This window comes from Mustela erminea, chromosome 3, assembly GCF_009829155.1.
Source record: "Mustela erminea isolate mMusErm1 chromosome 3, mMusErm1.Pri, whole genome shotgun sequence".
Classification (NCBI taxonomy): domain Eukaryota; kingdom Metazoa; phylum Chordata; class Mammalia; order Carnivora; family Mustelidae; genus Mustela; species Mustela erminea.
Genome location: NC_045616.1, coordinates 27,508,115 through 27,534,294, shown reverse-complemented (window position 1 = coordinate 27,534,294; position 26,180 = coordinate 27,508,115). Strand labels below are relative to the sequence as shown.

Here is a 26,180-nt window from a genome sequence, read left to right as displayed (position 1 = left end):
ACAATCTAGCTTTTCAACCTGAAATATCCTAAAACAAAACAATGAGACATCTTGATGGCAATCTCCTAGTTCTTGTACATCTAGTAACTTAAGGTCTGTTACTGTTCATGTAAAAAGATAATAAATAAATGCCCTTTGTTACACTTAAGTCCGGAACTAAGAAATCATGTATACTACTATTGTATAGCTGAAATTTAAGCTCAGAGGGCTAGTGACTTGCCTAAGGTCACCTAACATAAGATAGTAGATTTAGGTCCCAAACTCTGACTTCCAGAATCATTCTTTGCTTTGGAGATTGGTTCCTTTTGTCTAGGGTTTAAGCTAAATAGTGTTTACACCATAATAAGCTTGTATTTGGCTCACTGTTGTTGATCTGTTTGCTGATCTCAAGTATTGTCAATCTGGACTGGACATCTTCATTAGACTGCTCAACAGGTGAGGTGTTCAATAATAACATTGTTCTGGTATCAACAAAATTTAGACTGTGGTAAACTCCACAGGGTACATGACCAATTTCTTTAATGAAGCGTTTTGAGGGAGAAAAAAATGGAAGTGAGTACCTCTACATGAATAGACACAAAAGACAGATCAACCAAATACACTGTGTTTTGAAACCTCTTCGAATCCTGATTTGAACGAAGCAACTGAAAAGTAATTATTAGATCATCAGGGAAATTTGAAGAGTGTGCACTTAAAGGTTTTAAGGAATTTTTTTTTTAAGTATTAGATTTTTTAAAAAAAGATTTTATTTATTTATTTCACAGACAGAGATCACAAGTAGACAGAGAGGCAGGCAAAGAGAGAGAGGAGGAAGCAGGCTCCCCTCTGAGCAGAGAGCCCGATGCGGGGCTCCATCCTAGTACCCTGAGGTCATGACCCCAGCTGAAGGCAGAGGCTTTAACCCACTGAGCCACTCAGGCGCCCCTAAGGAATTGTTTTTTAAATTTTTTATGCAATTGAGGTTGAGGAAGATATACTATGTTTAAGAGTTACATATTTACATATTTATTTATTTAAAATACTTTATTTATTCATTTGACAGAGAGATCACAAGTAGGCAGAGAGGGGGAAGCAGGCTCCCCACTGAGCAGAGAGCCTGATGCCGGTTCCTTCCCAGGATCCTGAGACCATGACCCGAGCAGAAGGCAGAGGCTTTAACCCAACTGAGCCACCCAGGCGCCCATAGAGGTACATATTTAAAAAGATGAGTTGATACGATGTTAAGGACTTCCTCCAAATTCACAGAGGAGATGAAGATGGGTCTTCAATCATAATCGTTGAAGCCATGTTTTGGGTCTTTGCTGGTTCACTGTATCATTCTATCTACTTTTGAATCTGTTTGACATCTTACACAAAAGAATGCATTGTTCGACGATGAACCCAAAGTAGATCATTACTTCGGTTTTATATTGCATAATGCCTCATTTCAGGGAGCTCGGAAGGGGACTGAAAGGGTCTTCTTCGAAGTCGTCTAACCCAAAGTGCGGATTCTTCTCCTCTCCTTTAAGGCCCACCCAATGGCGGTGGGGTGGGGATTGTTTTTTTCCTCTTTACTCACCCCCTCCACCCCACACCAGGTTCAGTTTCAAGCTTATAACCTCCAGAGGATTCCTAATCGGTCGAGAAATAAAGCCCGAAGGTTGCGGGGCGGGGCGGGGCGAGGGGGGGCGGATATGCTTTGTTTAATTTGGGTCTTGATTGTGCTAATTAGTTACCCTCTCGTCAGGGGGCCGTAGATCCTATACTTTTAATTTCCCTGCCCACGTGACAATGTTTTTGTTTCAGGGTAATTTCTCAAGTTCAGGAAATTCTCGGCGAGTTTACGTCACCGCCAGCAGTTACCGTAATTACCGTATTGACGCTACTTGTTTTCCAAAACGTGAACGTTTGCGGGGCGGTGCGCGTCCTACTTAGGGATTTTTCAGTTCAGACTTCATTTTAAGCAGTCGTGACGCTGGGGATCTGAACGGAGGGGGTGTGTGCGTGTGTCTGTGTGTGTGCCCGCGAGAGTTCTCCATCTCCACTGCTGTATTTCCCAGGTTGCGTCTGGGGGTGAAAAAACCGAGAACACACCACTTCCACGCTCCTCGTAGGCGCCCTGCAGGAAGCGTCGGCTGCCGTAGTGCGCCTGCGCAGTCGGGTCCCGCCAACGCTCCCGCCTTCCCCCGTCCCGCTAGCAGGGGGCGCTCTGAGGCAATGGCCGCGTCTTCTCCCTAGGGCTCTGGAACATAGCATAAAAGGGCAGGAGGCGAAGCGAAAGGAGGGGCGTTCTATCCGCCACTGCCCTGGTCTCTATCACCCTTTGTCCTCCAGCTTTCCCCCGGCACTGGGCCTGCGAACCTGGTTGCTAGGCGGAAGCGAGGCGCGGCGGATGCCGCGGCGGCTGCCCGGGCGTTTGAAAAGCTGCAACGCAGGCGGCAAAAGGTTTTCCGGCGGCGGGTTCGCCGCTCCCTGCGGACGGGCCGGGCGGCCGAGCAACCTTTGCCTTTGCTTTCAGTCGGGGCAGGGCGAGGGCTGGGCTGGCGGCCCCGGGCCGGGTTGGCCGGCGCGCTGCAGGCGGCGGCAGGCCCGGGCCGCGGAGCGGGGTCCCGAGGTCGGGAGCCCCCGGGCGGGCGGTGGGAGCCCCGCCGGGAGCCCTGCTGGTGGTCGCGGGCCTGCAGCATCTCACCCGGGTCCTTCTTCCCCCAAGCAGACCCCGCCTGCGGGCCGCGCAGCGCGACCATGGTCTCCAAGTCCGACCAACTGCTCATCGTCGTGTCCATCCTAGAAGGTGAGCGGCGCGGGGCTGGCTTCTGCAGCTGCTGCTTGCTGAGCTGTGACCGTGGCGTGCGACCGAGGCTTGGTTAACCTTAAGAATCGTTGCTTTCGCGCTCCCCCCGCCCCTGCCGCCCCCGGACGTGTTCATAGATGGAGCTAGTCAGGTGTGTGAGGCGATTGATTTTAAAAACCAACCCAGGGGAGCGCGAGAGCTATTAGGGATACGTGGTATTTAGCGTGAGGAGCCGGAGCCCCCAGAGAATGTAGGAAAAACGATTTCCATCCGAGGCAGCTTGTCGATGACTTTTATATGTGAGCGGAGTGTGCCTGCAAAGCACGTTCTGTTCAGCGGCCTCCCGGGGCCCCCTTGGTGACAACTTGGCTTCGGGTCGCGGGGCAGATTTCCTGCGGTCTGAAGTACCGCGGGCGGGAGGCCGTTCCCTTTTTACGAGTCTTGGTAGGGGACTTAGAAGACTGGAGTTGTCAAGACGTTCCACCGGACGTGCCTTGCTGGAAGTGCGGTTGGTTGGATCAGTGGCATTTGTTCATCGGAGGCCCTCCTGAGTGTCAGGCCCCGCGCTGGGAATGGAAGGAAGCAAGATCCCTAGCCCTAAAAACTCGGGAGAGCATGGGGAAATGTGGGTAATTCCTCAGGGCGTGGAAGAAGGAAAGACAAGCTCTGGGGACTGGTTTCCCAGCGGAGGTGACATTGATTTGGGTCTTAAAGGGATGATGAGGTCTGCCTCAAGGAAAAAAAAAAAAAGGAAGGGAGGGCTTTCCATAGGAAGAGAACAGCAAGGAGCACTTAAAGGTATGGAAAAGCAAGGCATATTCTGCAAGTGCTTAGATTTCCTGTGGTTGGAGAGTAGGTGGCAGAAAGAGGGGAGGCATAGGATTTGGGAGGGAGAGTGAGGACAAGTTACTAGTATTGTGACAACAGTCGCCTTGAGTGGGCCAGAGCAATGGCTGGTGGTTTTTTTTTTTAAAAAAAAAAAAAAAAACAACCCACCAGTGGAGGTATTTTGTGAGGCCTACCACTGTTGCGGGGGATGAGAGGGAATGAGTTATAATAAGTTGTGGGACAGAAGGCTGACCAGAGACTGTAAAGTGCTGGGGCATTTTTCACTCTTCCATTACTCATTGTTAAAAGACAGAGAATTGAATCCCCCCTTGTAATTTGGTTAATAAAAGCTTTTGGACCTGGTTCTTGCGCCCTGTAGCATGGCAGCAAACCAAACATAAAAGGCAAAAATAAAAGGCACTCTGTCGTTTCCAACTTGCAGGCTTTTGTCTTCTTGGGGAGATCAGATTGATCTGCAGGGCACCTTATGTTGGGATGCTTTCTAATATTAAAAATAGTGGATGTGGGCCGTAAACATAGGTTTTGGGGGGGTGAGTGGGGATGATGGCTTCAGCACTGAGAGCGGTAAGTAAGGGTGGAAGAAAGTCCTTGCTGGTGGTTAGATAACCCAGGCCAATGATGGAGCAAGTGTGGTGGATAGAATGGTGGAGAGGCCTTCAGGATGCCCAGGGTCAAGGGAGGTGAACACTGAGGAATATTCTGGTAAAATAAGCTTGCGTAATTGGAGTGAATAGACCTTGGAGGATTTTGAAAGCCAAGGAGTTTAGATGGAATGTTCTAAAAAAGAGAGAGCCTGCCCATATTCCTAAGCAGGAGAGCGTCATTTGCAAATTTTGCAGGGACTGTGCAGGGAAGGGAACCTGGCTTTAGGGAAGTCAGTTAGGTGTTGCCACAAATATGGCTGACCCTGGAGGGTGGGCCTCCCTGCAGACTGTCTCCTTTTGTTTGTGTTTCCATGCATCGTCTCCGTGTTGTTGCCTCAAGCCCAGAACCTGAGAGTCCTCACCTACCTGGGTTCCTTCTCCATCTGCACCTTCCAAATGGTCCCCGAGTTTTGTTGGCTTTATTTTTAGAATAATACTAGGGGTTTCATGTAAACGTCTGAATGAAAATTTCTCCACTTTGAGCATCCTGTGTTGAGGCTCTAGTAGTTACCTTTTCAGTAGTCTGTTTGGTGAATGGTTTTTTTTTTTTTTTTTTTTCCCCTTTTCAGAGAATCTCTGTTGCTCACATTACTCTCTAGGGTGATTTTTTGAAATGCAAATCTAATTGTCTTAAAATCCTTCAGTGTCCTAAAGGATAATGTCTGTACTTTTTAGAACAGGATTCATGGCCTTTTATGACACACTGCTTGCCTGCCTTTCAGTTTGCTCTCCTCTCCTGCCCTGTTCCCAGCTCTTCAGTTATAGTGAGCTACCTGCAGTTTCTTGACTGCACCTCTGGAAATGCCCTATATTCAAAAGAAAATTACCATGAGCCAAACTGGGGCTGTATAGTGGATGCTAAGAATGAAAAAGACACAGGATGGCAATCAAGTTCTGTTCTCTAAGTATTGTCTTTGGAAGGAGGCAGGCACCGGTTCCTTCTAGTATGTATTCTTTTGTCAGGCCAGTTGGAGCTTATAGTTAGGGTAGAGGGACTGAAAATAAAGGTTTTTTGTTGTTGTTTTGTTTCTCTTTTTTGTTTTTTTATTTTTAAAATATTTTATTTATTTATTTGACAGAGATCATAAGTGGGCAGAGAGGAAGGGAAGCAGGCTCCCCGCTGAGCAGAGAGCCCGATGCAGGACTCTATCCCAGGACCCTGAGATCATGACCTGAGCCAAAGGCAGAGGCTTTAACCCACGGAGCCACCCAGGCGTCCCTATCTTTGTTTTTGATACCGATGGATTTCATTTGGGGAAGCTGGTGATCTTTTAGAGCAGCTCAAAATGATGTCCAGAGAGAGGCCTCTGTGATAGCTGGTTGGGAGAGCCATGTGCTATGTGGTAGGACTGCTAAGCGGGGAGTTTCCAATGAGAGCTTCAGGTGGAAGGTCACAGGATGGCAATCAAGATCTCTCGGAGCCCTTGCATACGACGTAGTTTGTGCCAGGGTGAGTAGCAGCTGGGATGCATTTATTTAATAGGCGTCAGTGCTCGTCTCACCAAAGTGCCCCTCACCAAACTTGTGAACAGGTGGACGATAAGATTCTTGTGCTTTAGTTCTTCAGCTTCCTGTTTGCAGTGTCTTCAGTTTGTCTCTCTCCACTAGACCCTCAATTCCTTGAGGGCGAGTACCGTTTCACTCTTTTTGCTGGACGTGCTGGGCCTTCAGTAACCAGTGAAAGAACAGAGTCAGGCAGTACCAAATTCGATAATTTACAAAATTGTCCTTGAGATTTGAATGAATGAATGAATACATGTGACTGCTTTTCTCTGGCTGATTGGCTGAGTATTTTCAACCATGTTAAGAGGTAAATTAACATGAAGGTTGATGGGTGATTGCTTATTTGATTATTTCCTGACTCTCTGGATGACTTCACTCTTCTATATTAACAGCCGATATAGTAAAATCTAAAATTGGTGGCATCACATTTTTAATTATTTAATTCTAAATGTCACTGAAATCATTGCTGCTCCAAGGGTGAACCAAGGACAACAGCATTGACATCACATGGGAAAGGCAGCCTCTCAGGCCCATCCTAGACCTAGTGAACCAGAATCTATATTTTAATAGGGTCCCTAGATGATTCATGCATGTTAACCTTTGAGAAGCACTAATTTACAACTTGTAGTCTTCAGTTCGATCCCTTTCTTAAGGATCATGAATTTGTACGTCTGAGTACGTGTTAGTAGGTAGGTAGTGGAATATGTTAAGTCAGCCTGATGCAGATGAGTTTTTAAAACCATGTGCTAAAAGATGATGTTTGATTTTTGTATGCTCTTAATTCACCTGTGTGGTCTTTTATTCCAGGTCGCCATTTCCCCAAGCGTCCAAAGCATCTGCTTGTAGTGGAGGCAAAGTTTGATGGAGAGCAGTTGGCTACTGACCCTGTGGAGCACACTGACCAGCCAGAATTTGCTACCGAGTTAGCCTGGGAGATCGACAGGAAAGCCCTCCATCAGCACAGGTGACTCTTACTGTCTGTTCCTTCTGCTCTGTTTCTCTGGGCTCCTAGAGGTGAATAAATTTTTATCTTACTATAGTAACAATAATAATAATGTTTAGTGCTTTTGTCACGTGCCAGGAGATTTTTCAGAGTACTTGGCCATAATAATTCACTTGAGCATCGGAACAACCTATGAAGCGGGTGTTAGGATTTCCCCCCAGTTCAGGTGAGAAAACTGAGGCCCAAGAAGCGAAGTCACTTGTCAGCTGGATAGCACTAGAGCCCAGCCACTTGAGCTCTGGAGGGTACCTTACTAACCTCTGCAACTGCCCCCTGCAACTACCCCCTGATTTCTGAGAGAATAGATACTCTAGAAGAGAAGTAACTATTCTAGAAGGGCTGTGATGATGCTTACCCAGTATTAAATAAGGGTTGGAATTCCTTGTAATTTCTGTCACTTCATTTATTATACACTTGACCTGGTTTGCTAACGATATATAGAGATATGTATGTAACGATATATAGAGATATGTATGTAGTAATTACAGAAGAGATCCCCATCTACTTAGTTTTATACTTGATTTTATTTATTGATTTATTTTTATACTTGATTTTAGACATAAAAACACTTGGTATCAGTACATAAAACAGGCTTAAAGTTAGAATGTCTTGTTTCATGGACCCAGATGATTAGAAACAGGCAAGAGGACAGATACTTGTATTTTAAAAGGCATGGAAAATATTTTTTGTTGTTGTTTTTGTTTTTCTGGGAAACACAAAATCATTCATTGCTGTGACTTAGGACTAGAGCAAATAAAATTGCAGAGTTAAAAAATGAATGTCAGAAGAAATTTGTTTTTTCCTATGGCTAAATGAGTCCATGGATTTATTTGGGGCATGTGGAAGGGTAATCAGTTCTTAGAGAAGATCCGAATTGTGTTTTTAATGACTTCTGGAGTAGTTTGTGATTTTTATGGCAGTTAATTCCTAAGGTTGTTTCATTATTTTAGTCAAAAAAGAGCTTTAGGCTCATACATATATTTGTAGTTTTTTGTGTGTATGTGACAGTAAAAGGAAAATATTTTGAAATCAGTCTTGAGGATTCATGGTAGTTTTTCACTTGAAAAGAGTTCTGCATATTACAGAAGCTTGAAAAATACTGTCCTAGACCATCTCTAATGAGGAGACCAAGATTTTTGACGTGGTTTTGAATATTAATTGGTATAAAGATAAATAGGCATAATTAATCATTGATGTCAGTTGAATTTTTCAGAAAATACAGTGTTATTCAACAAAATTATAATATACTTTATAGTAGTGACCAGCTTTTTCAAAGCTAACAGAACATCATTTCAGAATTAAGCAGGAGTTACGTTATTTCTAATGTAAGTTGTTACCTTACAGGTTGCAGCGTACTCCTATCAAACTACAGTGTTTTGCCTTGGATCCTGTATCTTCAGCCAAGGAGACTATAGGTTACATTGTTCTAGACTTAAGGACTGCTCAAGAAACAAAGCAGGTAGTAGCCTTGGATGTTTTCTTACCAATTCTGTTAGTTGATGATTTTTAGTAGATACCAGATTGCTGAAAAGGTGGTGGAATAATGGACCTGAACGGTCAGGGAAAGGGGGAGTTGGAGCCAGTAGAGCACTTCTTAGGTTTTGGTCCCTTCTTTGACCTAGAACTGTCTTTCTCAAAGAATGTTCTTTCTGAGCTAGAACGTTTGGTCATGTTGCTGTTACCTGGAGCTCAGCGCTCAGTTACCTGCCAAGCTCTGCTTTTAGTGGTAAGCCTCCTGTAGTGGTGCTCCCTTCAGTGAGTGCTCCCTATTCCTATTCCAGGTGTGCAGCCTAGAAGGCCAGGAGTCTTCTCCACCCCCCCCCCCCCTTCAACCTCTGTAGCCCTTTCCATTGGGTTTCAGGCCTCCAGCCCCACTTCCTGATCCAGCTACTCTTCTCCATTCTCACCATGGCCGTTGCGGCCGAAGCCACCGTGCTTTTCTAACGTGGCTGTGGTGGTAGCCTTCTGATCGTGTTCGCTGGGTCCTGCTCCTTGTGTTCCTCCTGGAGCTGTCAGAGCATGTGAAGTGCTCTCAGATGACTGAAACAGCCGCCTCCCCACACCCCCCTGCCTTCACTTGCCCCCCCCCCCCCCCCCCCCGAAAAAGAATTCAGGATCTTGATTCCTAGCTCAGTGCTTTCTGTACTGAAAATGTCTCTTCCATCTTCTTAAAATCTCTTACGTCACTGACTGGGAAGTGCTTCCTTTCAGCTTTTGTTGGATAACCTTTTTTCACAACTTCTCTAAGATAGAAGGTAAATACACACATATTTGTCTTTTGAAATCCTTTATTCTTTTTTTTTTTTTTTTTAAGATTTTATTTATTTATTTGGCAGACAGAGATCACAAGTAGGCAGAGAAGCAGGCAGAGAGAAGAGGAGGAAGCAGGCTCCCTGCTGAGCAGAGGGCCCGATGCGGGGCTTCAATCCCAGGACCCTGGGATCATGACCTGAGTCGAAGGCAGAGACTTAACCCACTGAGCCACCCAGGTGCCCCAAAGACCTTTATTCTTTTTTTTTTTTTTTTTTTTTTTTTTTTAAAGATTTTATTTATTTATTTCACAGAGAGAGATCACAAGTAGGCAAAGAGGCAGGCAGAGAGAGAGAGAGGAGGAAGCAGGCTCCCTGCTGAGCAGAGAGCCCGATGCGGGACTCGATCCCAGGACTCTGAGATCATGACCTGAGCCGAAGGCAGCGGTTTAACCCACTGAGCCACCCAGGCGCCCCCAAAGACCTTTATTCTTGACTAGAATCCTAAATTAGGATTCTGTGAAGAAAATGGATCTGTTACCAACATTTTTGCTGCGGTAGCCATGATATTTACAAATGGGCCAGTTAGCTTAGTCCGAATTTGGAATCCTTGAGAAGAAACTGAAATTTTAAAATGTTTTAAAAAAGAATGTCTTGGGCGCCTGGGTGGCTCAGTTGGTTGAGCGACTGCCTTGGGCTCAGGTCATGATCCCGGACTTCCAGGATCGAGTCCCACATCAGGCTCCCAGATCCTTGGGGAGTCCCTTCTCCCTCTGACCTTCTTCTCTCTCATGTTCTCTCTCACTCATTCTCTCTCAAATAGATAAATAAAATCTTAAAAAAAAAAAAAAAGAATCTGTCTCTTCTTTCTCTTTGGATACTCCTCCTCAGTTCTCTGCACCCACTTCTGAAAAAAGTTTTCTCTCTCGAGTCTTAGCCCTGCAACCATGATTGTGCCCCTGATATTTTACTTAACTAGCTTTACTACTTGATCTAGACACTTGTGCAGTGACTTTGGTTACAGAGAAAGTGAATTCTCTTAGGGGGAGGATACCGGAGAGGAGGTCATGTCCGTAAATGCTCTTGGCATTCTTTTCTCCCCCACCCCGGCCCCACTCCTGGTACTATAGGACACTTTGTCCTCATAGTGGTTTTTTATCTCTATCATTGTTAAGGAGAAATGTTTCAGAATTAAGAGTTTTAGGAAACCCGGATGTTGTCTTGCTTATTCTCTCCTGTTTATTAGCAGAAATATTTGAATTGGTGAGTAGAATATATGAAGTTCAAAATAAATTGTCCATAAATGAACATCAACACAGAAAAACCCAGATTTGTTATTCTAAGTTATGTAACAGAAAAATAGGTCATAAATTTTGAGTTGCTGAAATGCTTTCCTCAGGCTCATAGTTAAAATGATAAAATATCCATCATAAAAAATACAGCACCAGGCTCTTTGAGTTTTTTGCTTTTACCTTGGGTGTGGATTTTTTAAAGTCTGTGGCCTAGTTAGTCCTCTTTTACGTGTCACGTGTAACTTGATACACAACAGCAGCTTTTGCTTTTGATCTGTAAAAGCACCTGCTTCTATGGCTTTATGTAACAGTGGTCAAAGTAGGAGCATCTTTCCGTGAACGACGGTGGTGCTCCTGCAGGAATGAAACAGGAGGTCCTGGGCCGTGATGGCGCTGGCTGACTTGAGTTATAGACTGCTCACCAGTACTAGAATAATCAAGGATCCTTGATTCTGTGAGAAAGCCTTTGTGTTTCCATCAAGTGCATGGTTTGTAACCCAGCCCTCTGCCTGAGGTCTCTGCTTTAGTATTTTGTTAGTGTTTTTTTGTTACCACTAGCTTTCCTTTTGCCTCATTTGATACATGCTGAACAAAGCAGAGATGGGATCAGGCAGCAGAGGTATGCCAGAGAAAATGAAAAATGAGGGTTTAGGGAAATGGAAAATTGGTAGTAGAAACTACTTATTTTTTTTCCAAGAGGAAGTTCAGTTAGCTTTCCAAGCAGGATTAAAGTCTTTGGAGGAAAATGAAAAATATTTTAAAAGAGGAGAAAGTACTGAGGAAGGACAGGGGATATATTAGGAACCTAATAGAATGCTGCCCACTCTCGTTGATTGCCTATTAATGATTAAGTGGTTTTGTTTTTTTTTACTCTCCAGGCTCCAAAATGGTACCAGTTGTTGAGCAATAAATACACCAAGTTCAAGACTGAGATACAGATAGGCATTGCTTTGGAAACAGATACAAAGGCCCCAGTGGATAGTTTTAAAGCCAAAGGAGCGCCCCCTCGAGATGGAAAAGGTTTGTGCATCATCCTCTACAGTCATTCTCCAAAAAGTGTAACTGGGGACTGGACTTGAGGAATGGTGAGTGGCTGAGTGGCTTGATAGGAAAAACACACTCGGGAGTGGACTGATTTTACTGTAGTGCATCACACCACGTTTTGAGATTGTTAAACATGCAACCCTTGCTGCTCCAAGCTCCTTGTTTACAAAACCAAGGAATAGAATGAGAGTTTCTTTTATGTGGTATATAACAGAAGAAAGCAGAATTTTGTTTTCTTAAAAATCGATAGGAAAATTTTCTCCTAGGATGAGTGTAGGAAAGCCAAAAACACACACTATTCTCTTTTCCCTCACCTATTAACAGCACCTTCATATTTTTTTTAACTAAATAAACTCTATCTTATAGAGCATTTTGAGGTTCACAGCAGATTGAGTGTAAAATTCAGAGTGTTGCCGCATTCCCCGATCTCCCTGTCACGCAGCCCCCCACTGTCACCATCCCTTACCAGAGGGAAACACTTGGTAAAAATCGATGAACCGACATTAACAATCACCCAAAGTCCATAGTTGATACTAGGGATTTACTTACGATGTTTGTATTACAGTTTATGAGTTTAGACAAATGTGTAATGACACCCATCTGCAATTGTAGTATCCAACAGGGAGACTTTCACTGCTCTGAAAATTGTCTGCTCTGCTTCTCCCTCCTGCCAAACTGGCAAACACTGTTTGTGTTGTTTTGTTTAATTGTAGGATAGTTGGACATAAATGTCCTATTAAGTTTCAAGTGTACAATACAGTGGTTTGACAATTCTGTTCCTTACACGGTGCTCATAAAGTGTAGATACCCTCTGTCGCCATACAAGGCTTATTACAATCCCATCACTGTATTCCCTGTGCTGTACCTTTTGTCCCCATGACTGACTCGTGCCATAACTGGAAGCCTCTACCTCCCACTCTCCTTTATGTAGTTTGCCCTCCCCCTCGCCCTGGCAGCCATCAGTTTGTTCTCTGTGTATTTATAGATATGATTCTGCTAGGAATATATTTTGCATTATCTGCTGACAAAGACGGTTTTATGTCTGTACTCCCACTCAGCATGCCTTTGTTTCCTTTGTTTATCTTAACCTTATTAACCGGGACTTGCAGTATGATGCGAAGAAACACTGAGGAAAGGGGATATCCTTACCTTGTTCCTGTAGGTTTTTTGTGGCCATTTTCTTCAAGTTGAGGAAGTTCCTCTCTATTTGTAGTTTGCTTAGGGTGTTTTATCAGTACTGAGTGTTGGATTTTGTCACGTGCTTTTTCTGCATCTTTTGATGCCATCCTGTGGTTTCTTTAGCCTGGTGATGTGAGGGATCAGAGTAACAGATTTTCCAGTGTTGAACTAGCTTCGCATACCTGAGCAAAATTGCATTTGGTTGTGGTTCACATTTCTGTCTTTCTTTTTTTATTTTATTAATATATAATGTATTATTTGCCCCAGGGTACAAGTCTGTGAATCATCAGGCTTCTACATTTCACAGCACTCACCATAGCATATACCCTCCTGAATGACCATAACCCCATGACCCTATCCCACCCCCACCCCCCAGCAACCCTCAGTTTGTTTTGTGAGATTAAGAGTCTCTTATGGTTTGTCTCCCTCCAGATCCCATCTTGTTTCATTTTTTCCTTCCCTATCCCCCACAAGCCCCCACCCTGCCTCTCAAATTCTTCATATCAGAGAGATCATGTGGTAATTAACATTCTCAGATGGACTTATTTTGTTCAGCATAATACCTCTAGTTCCATCAATGTCGTTGCAAATAGCAGGATTTCATTTCTTTTATGGCTGCATACTATTCGATTGTGTATATATATACCAACAGTCTTTTTATCCATTCATTTGTTGGGGGACATCTAGGCTCTTTCCATCGTTTGGCTGTTGTGGACATTGCTGCTATAAACATTCAGGTGCATTTGCCTCTTAGGATCACTACATTTGTATCCTTAGGGTAAATACCCAGTAGTGTGATTGCTGGGTAGTAGGGTAGCCCTGTTTTTAACTTTTTGAGGAACCTCCATGCTGTTCCCCAGAGTGGCTGCACCGGCTTTGCATTCCACCAACAGTGTAGGAGGGTTCCCCTTTCTCTGCATCCTGCTCCAACATCTGTCTTTTCCTGACTGGTTAATGTTAGCCTTTCCTGACCAGTTGTGAGGTGGTATCTCACTATGGTTTTGATTTGTATTTCCCTGATGCTGAGTGAAGTGGAGCACTTTTTCATGTGTCTGTTGACCATCTGATGTCTTCTTTGCAGAAATGTCTGTTCATGTCTTATGCCCATTTCTTTGATTGGATTATTTGTTCTTTGGGTGTTGAGTTTGATAAGTTCTTTATAGATTTTGGATATTAGCCCTTTATTCTCATATGTTCATTTGCAAATATCTTCTCCATTCTGTCAGTTGTCTTTTGGTTTTGTTGACTGTTTTTTTCACTGTGCAAAAGCTTGTGATCTTAATGAAGTCCCACTAGTTCATTTTTGCCCTTGCCTTTCCCTTGGCCTTCCCTTGCGATGTTTCTGGGAAGAAGTTGCTGTGACTGAGGTCAAAGAGGTTGCTGCTCTGTTCTTCTCAAGGATTTTGATGGATTCCTGTCTCACATTGAGGTCTTTCATCCATTAGAATCTATTTTTGTGTGTGGTCTAAGGAGATGGTCTAGTTTCATTCTTCTGCATGTAGCTGGCCAATTTTCTCAACACCATTTGTTGAAGAGACTATCTTTTTCCATTGGACATTCTTTGCTGCTTTGTTGAAGATTAGTTGACCATAGAGTTGAGGGTCCATTTTGGGGCTCTCTCTTCCATTGATCTATGTCTGTTTTTGTGCCAATACCATACTGTCTTGATGATTACAGCTTTGTAATAGAGCTTGAAGTCTGGAATTGTGATGCCACCAACTTTGGTTATCTTTTTCAACATTCCTTTGGCTATTCAGGGTCTTTTCTGGTTCCATATAAATTTTAGGATTATTTGTTCCACTTCTTTAAAAAAAAATTGATGGTATTTTGATAGGGATTGTGTTAAATGTGTAGATTGGTTTAGGTAGCATAGACATTTTCACAGTATTTGTTCTTTCAATCCATGAACATGGAATAAATGCTTTTCCATTTCTTTCTGTCTTCCTCAATTTCTTTCATGAGTACTTTATAGTTTTCTGTGTATAGATTCTTTGCCTCTTTGGTTAGGTTTATTCCTAGGCATCTTATGGTTTGGGGTGCAGTTGTAAATGGGATTGACACAATTTCTCTTTCTTCTGTCATGCTGTTGGTGTCTGCAACTGATTTCTATGCATTGATTTTATATCCTGACACTCACCTGAATTCCTGTATGAGTTCTAGCATTTTTGGAGTGGAGTCTTGGGTTTTCCACATAAAGTATAATATAATCTGCAAAGAGTGAGAGTTTGACTTTTTTGCCGATTCGGATGCCTTTTATTTTTCTTTTTTTGTTGTCTGATTGCCAAGGCTAGGACTTCTACTACTGTGTTGAATAGCAGTGGTGATAGTGGACATCCCTACTGTGTTCCTGACCTTAGGGGGAAAGCTCTGTTTTCCCCCATTAAGAATGATATTCGCTGTGGGTTTTTCATAGATGGCTTTGATGATATTGAGGTATGTACCCTCTCCCTACATTTTGAAGAGTTTTGATCAAGAAAGGATGCTGTACTTTGTGAAATGCTTTTTCAGCATCTATTGAGAGTATCATATGGTTTTTGTTCTTTCTTTTATTAATGTATTGTACCACACTGATTGATTTGCAGATGTTGAACCAACCTTGCAGCCCAGGAATAAATCCCACTTGGTCACGGTGAATAATCCTTTTATTTATTATTTTTATTTTTATTATTTTTTAAAGATTTTATTTATTTATTTGACAGACAAGTAGGCAGAGAGGCAAGGCAGAGGGAGAGATGAGGAGGAAGGCTCCCAGCTGAGGCAGGAAAGCTTGATGCGGGGCTCGATCCCAGGTCCTGGGATCATGACCTGAGCTGAAGGCAGAGGCTTTAACACACTGAGCCACCCAGGCCACCCCCTTGAATAATCCTTTTAATGTACTATTGGATCCTATTGGCTAGTATTATGGTGAGAATTTTCACATTTGTGTTCATCAAGGATATTGGTCCTGTTAATTCTCCTTTTTGATGGGTCTGTTAATTCTCCTTTTTGGGATCATGATAATTCTGGCCTCATAAAATGCATTTGGAAGTTTTCCTTCCATTTTTTGAAATAGTTTCAGGAGAATAGGTATTAATTCTTCTTTAAATGTTTGATAGAATTCCCCTGGGAAGCCTTCTAACCCTGGGCTCTTGTTTTTTGGGGGATTTTTGATGATTGCTTCAATCTCCTTACTTGGTTATGGGTCTGTTCAGATTTTTCTATTTCTTCCTGGTTCAAGTTTGGTAATTTATTTATCTCTAGGAATGCATCCATTCCTTCCAGATTGTGAAACTTGCTGGTATATAGTTGCTTTTAAGATGTTCTTATAGTTGTTTGTATTTCTTTGCTGTTGCTTGTGATCTCTCGTCTTTCATTCATGATTTTACTAATTTGGGTCCTTTCTCTCTCTCTCCTCTCTTTTTTTTTTGATAAGTCTGGCCAGGGGGGTTTATCAATCTTACTCTTTTGAAGAACCAGCTCCTAGTTTTCGTTGATTTGTTCTACTCTTTTTTTGGTTTCTATTTCATGGATTTCTGCTCTGATCTTTATGATTTCTCTTCTCCTGCTGGGTTTAGGCTTTCTTGGCTGTTCTTTCTCCAGCTCCTTTAGGTGTAGGTTAGGTTGTATACTTGAGACCTTTCTTGTTTCTTGAGAAAGGCTTGTATCACTATATACTTTCCTCTCAGGACCGTTTTTGCTGTGTCCCCAAGATTTTGAACAGTTGTGTTTTCATTTTCGTTTGTTTCCATGAATTTTTTCAATTCTTCTTTAATTTCCTGGTTGACCCATCATCTTTAGTAGGATGCTCTTTAGCCTCCTTGTATTTGAGTTCTTTCCAACTTTTCCTCTTGTGATTGAGTTCTAGCTTCAGAGCACTGTGGTTTAAAATATGCAGGGAATGATCCCAATCAATCCCAATTGGAGTCCTGATCTGTGACCCAGGAAGTGATCTATTCTGGAGAATGTTCCATGTGCACTAGAGAAGAATGTGTATTCTGTGCTTTGGGATGGAATGTTCTGAATATATCTGTGATGTCCATCTGGTCCAATGTGTCATTTAAAGCCTTTATTTCCGGACGCCTGAGTGGCTCAGTTGGTTAAGCGGCTGCCTTCGGCTCAGGTCATGATCACAGGATCGAGTCCCACATCGGGCTCCTTGCTTGGGAGGGAGCCTGCTTCTCCCTCTGCCTCTGCCTGCCACTCTGTCTGCCTGTGCTTGCTCTTGCTTCTCTCTCTATGACAAATAAATAAATAAAATCTTAAAAAAAAAAAAAAAAGCCTTTTATTTCCTTGTTGATCTTTGCTTAGATGATCTGTACATTTCATTGAGGGGGTTGTTAAAGTCCCCCCTTATAATATTATCATAGTATTATTGTCGATGTGTTTCTTTTGATTTTGTTATTAATTGGTTTATATAATAGGCTGCTCCCATATTAGGGCCATAAATATTTAAATTGTTAGATCTTGTTGGACAGGCCCTTTAGGTATGATATGGTGTCCTTCCTCATCTCTTATTATTGTCTTTGGCTTAAAATATAATTTATCTGATATAAGGATTGCAACCTCAGCTTTCTTTGATGTCCATTAGTATGGTAAATTTTTTCCACCCCCTCACTTGTAAATCTAGAGGTGTCTTTGGGTCTAAAAATGAGTTTCTTGTAGACAGTAGATTGATGGGTCTTGTTTTTTTATCCATTCTGATAAAATAGGCTAAATAGCCAGGGGTTTATCAATCTTACTCTTTGAGTAAGGGGCATTTAGCCTATTTCCATGTGTCTTTTGATTGGGGCATTTAGCCTATTTTCCATTCAGGGTAACTATTGAAACATATGAAGTTAGTGCCATTGTATTGCCTGTAAGGTGACTGTTAAATGTATATTGTGCCTTTTGATTGGGGCCTTTAGCCTATTTCCATTCAGGGTAACTATTGAAACATATGAAGTTAGTGCCATTGTATTGCAAGGTGACTGTTAATGTATATTGTCTCTGTTCCTTTCTGGTCTACTACTTTTAGGCTTTCTCCTCGCTTAGAGGACCCCTTTCAATATTTCCTGTAGGGCTAGTTTGGTGTTTGCAAATTCTTTTAATTTTTGTTTGTCCTGGAAGCTTTTTATCTCTCCTTCTAATTTTCTTTTTTTTTTAAGATTTATTTATTTATTTGACAGGCAGAGGATCACAAGTAGGCAGAGAGGCAGGCAGAGAGAGAGAAGGAAGCAGGCTCCCTGCGGAGCAGCCCAATGTGGGGCTGGATCCCCAGGACCCCGGGATCATAACCCAAGCTGAAGGCAGAGGCTTTAACCCACTGCGCCACCCAAGCGCCCCTCTCCTATTTTCAATGACAGCCTAGCTGGATATAGTTTTCTTGGCTGTATATTTTTCTCATTTAATGCTCTGAATGTATCATGCCCGTCCTTTCTGGCCTGCCAGGTCTGTGTGGATAGGTCTGCTGCCAATCCAATAATTCTACCATTGTATGTTACAGACCACTTGTCCTGAGCTGCTTTCAGGATTTTTCTCTTCATCACTAAGACTTATAAGTTTTGCTATTAGATGATGAGCTGTGGACCTATTTTTAGAGGGGTTTTCTGTGCTTCTTGGATTTTGATGCTTGTTCCCTTTGCCATATTAGGGAAATTCTCTACTATAATTTGCTCCAATATACCTTCTGCCCCTCTCTTTCTTCATCTGGAATCTCAATTATTCTAACATTGTTTTGTCTTATGGTATCACTTATCTTTCGAATTTTCTCCTTGTGGGCCAGTAGTTTTGGTCCTCTCTTGTGCTCAGCTTCTTTATTCTCCATCATTTGGTCTTCTATATCACTAATTCTCTCTTCTCTTCATTTTATCCTTTTTTTTTTTTTTTTTTTATAAAAATTATTATTATTTTTTATTTGAACAGACGGAGATCACAAGCAGACAGAGAGGCAGGCAGAGAGAGAGAGGGAAGCAGGCTCCTGGCTGAGCAGAGAGCCTGATGTGGGGCTCGATCCCAGGAGCCTGGGATCATGACCTGAGCCGGAGGCAGAGGCTTTACCGCACTGAGCCACCCAGGCGCCCCAAGAGCCTCCATTTTTGATTGCACCTCATTAATAGCTTTTTTTATTTCAACTTGGTTAGATTTTAATTCCTTTATTTTCCCAGAAAGGGATTTTTATTTCTGCAGAAAGGGATTCTCTAATATCTTCCTTCGAAAAATGCCTTTTTTGAACCCAGCTAGCACCTTGATAATCATCATTCTGAACTCTGGTTCTGACATATTACCATGTCTGTATTGATTAGGTCCCTAGCTGTTAGTACTGCCATCTTGTTCTTCTTTGGTTCTTGTTCTGTGGTGAGTTTTTCCACCTCATCATTTTATCCAGATAGGAATATATGAATGAGAACTAAATATTAAAAGGGGTGGGAGAGACCCCAGAATTGTATATGCTAACCAAATCAGAAGAGACCTGAAACCAGGGGGAGAAGAGAGGGGGAAATAATTTAAAATAAAAAAATTAAAAATAATTTCCTATTAGACTGGTGAGTAGAATAGGGCCACCCACTTGATTTTGAGTTTATTTTGGTCTCTTAGAAGAAACTACCTCCTGGTCACCTGGATGGCTCAGTGGGTTAAAGCCTCTGCCTTCGGCTTGGGTCATGATCCCAGGGTCCTGGGACTGAGCCCCACATCGGGCTGTCTGCTCAGCAGGGAGCCTGCTTCCTCCTCTCTCTCTGCCGGCCTCTCTCTCTACTTGTGATGTCTATCTGTCAAATAAATAAATAAAATCTTAAAAAAAAAAAAAAAAAGGAAACTACCTCCCAAAGTTTTAAAGAAAGAAAAACTTCTGTATATTAAAAAATAAGGGTAAACATGATGAAGGGATGGAATATGAGTGTAAAAAATGAAAATGAAAAAAAGATTCTAAAAAAATTAATAAGTTTATTGGAAAAGGGGAAAAAAGAGAGAATGTGATCAGGCTGGAGACTAGAACAAAGCCCATTGCACTACATTATAGAGTGTATTTTGATCTATTAGAAGAAATTATATCCCAAAATTTTAAAAGAAAAAAAAACCCATGTATACAAAAATAAGGTTAAATACAGTGAAGGGATAAAATATGACTATAACAATGAAAATTTTAAAAGATTTTTTAAAAACACTGATAGTTTAAAAACCATTAAAGAAGAAAGGAAAAGTTTAAAAAAAAGAATAAGACAAAACGAATTAAAGAAAGAATAAAAGAAAATTTAACTTTGCTGGATCATGGGGGAAAAAGACCATGAATTCTGTTTGTTGTTTTCCCTAGCTCTGTAGTTCTGCAGTTCTTTTTTCTTTTTTTAAAGATTTTATTTATTGACAGAGAAAGAAGTCACAAGTAGGAAGACAGGCAGGCGGAGAGAGAGAGGGGGAGGCAGGCTCTCCAATGAGCAGAGAGCCCGATGTGGGGCTCAGTCCCAGGACCCTGAGATCATGACCCGAGCGGAAGGCAGAGGCTTTAACCCACTGAGCCACCCAGGTGCCCCCACAGTTCTTGATGATTGGTGAACTTGGTCTTGGCTGGATGTTCTTGCTGATCTTCTGGGGGAGGGTCCTGTTGCTGTGATTCTCAAATTTCTTTGCCTGAGGCGGAATTGTACCAGCCTTGCCAGGGTCTGGGCTGTGTAATCTGCACTGGTTCACTCTAGGAGCTTTTATTCCCTGAAAGCGTTCCATATAGCTTTGGAGGAGGGGAATGAAAATGGTGGCTTCCCAATCTCCAGCTGGTAGGAGCTGAGAGCTCAGGACCCCGCTCCTGAGTGTGCCGTCAGCGATAAGGTCAGTCCCTCCCCTCTCCCTGGTCTCTAGCTGTGCTTACCCGGCCTGTGACTGAGCATTTCTGTCTCTGTCACATGGCCCCATTTGGAGTCTCCAAACCCAGCAGATTCTTATTACGCTCTCCCTCGCTGCTCCTCCTGGAGGAAGAAGGAGAGGGTCTCTTCAGATCTGCCACTTGTGGGGTCCCTGCTCGAAGTGCAGTGGCCCTGCTGTGTCTCAGATCACGGTTTAAGGTAGCCCTGAGCTGAGAGCCCACTGCTTGTCTCTCTCTGTAATTGGCTTCTCCGCTGTGATACCTGGGAGCTCTGCCACATTCACACACCCCTAGTCTTTTTGTGACCCAGCAGGACCTGAGACCACACTGTCCGCACAAGGGCTCCACCCCCGCTTAGCCTCTGGAATGATGTTCCTCAGTGGAGCAGACTTCTCAGAGTTCTTATTTTGTGCTCTGCTGCTCTGCCGCTTGTTGGGAGCCGGCCCCTTCCCCCCACGGTCTATCTTCCTTTAGATTCACTTAGATTCACTTCTTTGTACATCCTATCTTCTGGAAAATGGTCGATTTTCTCTTCCTAGAATTGCTGCTCTTCTTCTCTTCTCTCTCCTGTTGAGTTTGTAGGTGTTTGGAATGGTTTGGTAAGTATTTAGCTGAACTCATGGGACCTAATGATATTTCAGTCTCCTACTTCTCCGCCATCTTGCTTCCTCCAAGTGTGGTACATAGTTCTTTTTATCCATAGATAAATGACTGAATCCATGAATTCAGTCATCTATTATTTTGTTGAGAATCTGTACATGTGTATTAATGATAGATGGTGGTCTGGTTTGTGTGTGTGTGTGTGTGTAATGTCTTGGTCTGGTTTTGAAGTCAAGGTAATGATGGCTTCATAGACTGAGTTAGGAATTATTACCTCTGCTTCTGTCATCTGAGAACGATGAGAGAGGAATTTGTTTATCTTCCTAGAATGTTGGCTAGTATTCACCAGTGAAGTCATCAGGGTCTGCTGCTTTCTGTGTTTGTAAAGTTTATTGATTGAATTTCATTAAAAGATACAGACCTATTCAGATTGTGTGAGGTTTTGCAGACTTTGGTCTTTTAAGAGAATTAATCCATAGGGGTTATCAGGTTTGTGTATATAAAGTTCTCACAATTGTCCTTCAGTATCCTTTTTGTTAAATTTTATTTTATTTTTTGCAGTATTCCCAATTCATTGTCAATGCACCACACCCAGTGCTCCATGCAATACCTGCCCTCCGTATACCCACCACTAGGCTCACCCAACCCCCCATCCTCCTCCCCTCCCAAACCCTCAGTTTGTTTCTCAGGATTCACAGTCTCTCTTGATAAGTCTCCCCCTCTGTTTTCCCCCAGCTCACTTCTCTCCATCTCCCAATGTCCTCTGTGTTATTCCTTATGCTCCACAGTAAGTGAAATCATATGATAATTGACTCTTTCTGCTAGACTTCATTTCACTCAGCATAATCTCTTCCAGTCCAGTCCATGTTGATACAAAAGTTGGGGTATTCATCCTTTCTGATGGAGCCATAATACTCCACTATATATATGGACCATATCTTCTTTATCCATTCGTCTTTGAAGGGCGATCTTGGTTCTTTCCACAGTTTGGTTACTGTGGCCATTGCTATGAACACTGGGGTACAGATGGCCCTTCTTTTCACTACATCTGCATCTTTGGGGCAAATACCCCAGTAGTCCAATTGCAGGGTCATAGGATAGCTCTATTTTTACTTTCTTAAGGAATCTTCACACTGTTTTCCAAGTGGCTGCAGCAACTTGAATTCCCACCCAAGTGTAAGAGGGTTCCCCTTTGTCCACATTCTCCCCAACACTCATTGTTTACTGTCTTGTTAATTTTGGCCATTCTAACTGGTATAAGGTGGTATCTCAATGTGTTTGATTTGATGGCTAATGATGATGACCATTTTTTCATGTGTCCATTAACCATTCACATGTTTTCCTTTGGAGAAGCATCTGTTCATGTCTTCTGCCCATTTTTTGATGTGATTATCTGTTTTGTGTGTGTTGAGTTTGAGAAGTTCTTTATAGATCTTGGATATCAGCCCTTTGTCTTTAGTGTCATTTGTGAGTATCTTCTCCCATTCCATGGTTGCCTCTTTCTTTTGGTTGATTGTTTCCTTTGCTGTGCAGAAACTTCTGATGTTGATGAAGTCCCACAAGTTCATTTGTGCTTTGCTTTGCTTTGCCTTTGGGGACATGTCTTGAAAGAAGTTGCTGTGGCTGATGTCGAAGAGGTTACTGCCTATGTTCTTCTCTAGGATTTTGATTGTTTTCTGCCTCACATTGAGGTCTTCCATTTGAGTTTTATCTTTGTGTATGGTTTAAGAGAATTGTCGAGTTTCATTCTTCTATACCTAGCTATTCAATTTTCCTAGCACCATTTATTGACGAGACTGTCTTTTTTCACTGGATGTTTTCTCCTGCTTTGTCGAAGATCATTTGATCATAGAGTTGTGGGTCCATATCTGGACTCTCTACTCTGTGCCACTGGTCTGTGTCTGTTTTTGTGCTACTACCATGCTGTCTTGATCACAGCTTTGTAATAAAGCTTGAAATCAGGCAACGTGATGCCCCCAGTTTTGCTTTTCTTTTTCCAACATTTCCTTAGCAATTTGGGGTCTCTTCTGGTTCCATACACATTTTAGGATTGTTTGTTCCAGCTCTTTGAAAAATGCTGGTGGAATTTTGATCGGGATGACATTGAAAGTATAAATGGCTCTAGGCTGTATAGACATTATAAAAATGTTTATTCTTCTGATCCGATGAGCATGGAATGCTCTTCCATCTTTTTGAGTCTTAAATTTCTTTTGTGAGTGTTCTGCAGTTCCTCGAGTACACGTCCTGTACTTTGTTGGTTAGGTTTATTCCCAGGTATCTTATGGTTCTTGGTGGTATAGTAAATGGAATTGATTCTCTAATTTCCCTCTCTGTATTTTCATTGTTAGTGTATAAGAAAGCAACTGATTGCTGTGGATTGATTTTGTATCCTGCCACATTACTGAATTGCTGTATGAGTTCTAGTAGTTTGGGGGTGGAATCTTTGGGTTTTCCATATAAAGTATCATGTCATCTGCAAAGAGAGAGAGTTTGACTACTTCTTTGCCACTTTGAACACCTTTTATTTCTTTTTGTTGTCTGATTGCTGTTGCTAGGACTTAAATTACTATGTTGAGCAACCTTGTCATGATCCTGATCTCAAAGTGAAGGCTGTCTGCCTTCCCCCATTGAGGATGATATTCACTGTGGGTTTTTCATAGATTTTATGAAGTCGAGGAATGTATCATCTATCCTTATACTTTGAAGCATTTTATTTATTTTATTTTTTAAAAGATTTTATTTATTTATTTGACAGAGATTCACAGGGTAGGCAGAGAGGCAGGCAGAGAGAGAGGAAGGGAAGCAGTCTCCCTACAGAGCAGAGAGCCTGATGTGGGACTCAATCCCAGGACCCTGAGATCATGACATGAGCTGATGGCAGAGGCTTTAACCCACTGAACCACCCAGGTGCCCCACTTTGAAGCATTTTAATTAGGAATGAATTCTGTATCTTGTCAGATGCTTTTTCTGCATCAGTTGAGAGGACCATGTGGTTCTTCTCTCTTCTCTTATTGATTTTTTTTCTATCACATTGACTTGTGAATGTTGAACCACCCTGCATCCCACATGGATAATCCATGGATAAACCCTACCTGGTCATGGTGGATAATCTTTTATTTTTATTTATTTATTTTTGAAGATTTTATTTATTTATTTGACAGACAGATCACAAGTAGGCAGAGAGGCAGGCAGAGAGAGGGAAGCAGTCTCCCCACCGAGCAGAGAGCCCGATGTGAGGCTTAATCCCAGGACCTTGGGATCATGACCTGAGCTGAAGGCAGAGGCATTAACTCACTGAGCCATCCATGTGCCCCGGATAATCTTTTCAATGTACTGTTGGGTCCTTTTAGCTAGGATCTTTTTTTTTTTTTTTTAAGATTTTATTTATTTATTTGAGAGCGAGATCACAATTAGCAGAGAGAGAGGAGGAAGCAGGCACCCTGCTGAACAGAGAGCCTGATGCGGGGCTCGATCCCAGGACCCTGAGACCATGACCTGAGCCGAACTGAGCCACCCAGGCGCCCCTTACCTAGGATCTTGTTGAGAACCTTGGCATCCGTATTCATCAGGGATATTGGTCTGAAATTCTCCTTTTTGATGGGATCTTTGCCTGGTGTGGGTAATGCTGGCTTCATAAAGAGTCTGGAAGTTTTCCTTCTGTTTCTGTTTTTTTTTTTTTTTTAAACAGGTTCAGGAGAATAGGATTGTTTCTTCTTTGAATGTTTGGTAGAATTCTGGGAATCTGTCAGGTCCTGGACTCTTGTATTTGGGCAGGTTTTTAATCATAGCTTCAATCTTGTTTCTAGATACTGTTCTATTCAGGTTGTCTGTTTCTTCCTGATTCAGTTTTGGGAGATTATAGGTTTCCAGGAATGCATCCATTTCGTCTGGGTTGCTTAACGTATTGGCATATAGCTGTTCATAATAATTTCTGATGATTATTTCTATTTCCTTGGTATTAGTCATGATCTCTCCCTTTTCATTCATAATTTTATTAATTTGGGTCCTTCTCTCTTTTCCTTTGGATTCATTTGGTTTTCTTTTGGATTCATTCCAGTGGTTTATCGATCTTACTGATTCTTTGAAAAAACCAACTTCCAGTTTCATTGATGTATCTACTGTATCTCTAGTTTCTATCTCACTAATCTCTGCTCTAATCTTGATTATTTCCCTTCTTGTGTGTGTGGTTGGCTTAATTTTTTGTTGATTTTCCAGTTCTCTAAGGTGTAAAGAGAGCTGGTACATTTTGGATTTTTCAATTTTTTCTGAGTGAGGTTGGATGGCTATGTATTACCCCTTTGGACCACCTTTGCCATATCCCATAGGTTTTGGACCGATGTGTGCTTCATTCTCATTGGTTTCCATGAATTGTTTAAGTTCTTCTTTGATTTCCTGGTTGATCCAAACATTCTTAAGCAAGGTGGTCTTTAGCTTCCAGGTGTTTGAATTCCTTCCAAACTTTTTCTTGTGGTTGAGTTCCAGTTTCAAAGCTTTGTGGTCTGAGAATATGCAGGGAATTATCTCAGTCTTTTGGTATCAGTTGAGTTTTGATTTGTGACCCAGTATGTGGTCTCTTCTGGAGAAGGTTCCGTGTGTACTGGAGAAGAATGAGTATTCTGTTTTTTTAGGGTTGAATGTTCTGTATATATCTATGAGGTCCATCTGGTCCAGTGTGTCATTTAATGCTCTTGTTTCTTTATTGATTTTCTGCTTGGGTGATCTGTCCATTACTGAAAGTGGCATGTTAAGATCCCCTTCTGTTAATGTATTCATATCAGTGTGACTCTTTGTCTTGATTAACAGTTGTCTTATGTAATTGGCTGCTCCTATATTGGGGGCATAAATATTTACAGTTGTTAGATCTTCTTGGTGGATAGACCCTTTAAGAATGTTTTAGCGCCCTTCTTTATCTCTTGGCTATAGTCTTTAGCTTAAAATCTAATTGATCTGATATGAGAATCGTTACCCAGCTTTCTTTTGAGGCCCATTGGCATGAAAGAAGCTTCTCCATTTCTTTACTTCCAGTCTAGATGTATCTTTAGGTTCCAAACATGTCTCTTGTAGACAGCATATGGTCGGGTCCTGTCGTTTTATCCAGTCTGCAACCCTGTGCTGTTTTATGGGAGCGTTTAGGCCATTCACATTGAGAGTGATTATTGAAAGACACGTTTTTATTGACCTCATGTTCCCTGTGAAGTCCTTGTTTCTGTAGATTGTCTCTGTAAATTTCTGTTCTA

General features: G+C 42.2%; 1 protein-coding gene across 3 annotated transcripts in view; it reads left to right on the top strand.

Annotated features, from left to right (window-relative positions):
* The first annotated feature begins 2,332 nt into the window (after positions 1-2,332).
* The window catches only part of CEP120 (centrosomal protein 120), an 81,784-nt gene continuing 57,936 nt past the window's right edge, over positions 2,333-26,180 (top strand). Inside the window, exons 1-5 of one of the 3 annotated variants that reach the window (XM_032335486.1) lie at positions 2,333-2,424; positions 2,693-2,770; positions 6,574-6,730; positions 8,114-8,228; positions 11,189-11,330. In XM_032335486.1, the coding sequence (XP_032191377.1) occupies positions 2,722-2,770; positions 6,574-6,730; positions 8,114-8,228; positions 11,189-11,330 (463 nt within the window). In that variant the 5' untranslated portion in view covers positions 2,333-2,424; positions 2,693-2,721. Of the gene's footprint in view, positions 2,425-2,665; positions 2,771-6,573; positions 6,731-8,113; positions 8,229-11,188; positions 11,331-26,180 lie in introns of those variants that run through there. The other 2 variants (XM_032335487.1, XM_032335488.1) reach the window with 2 other exon arrangements.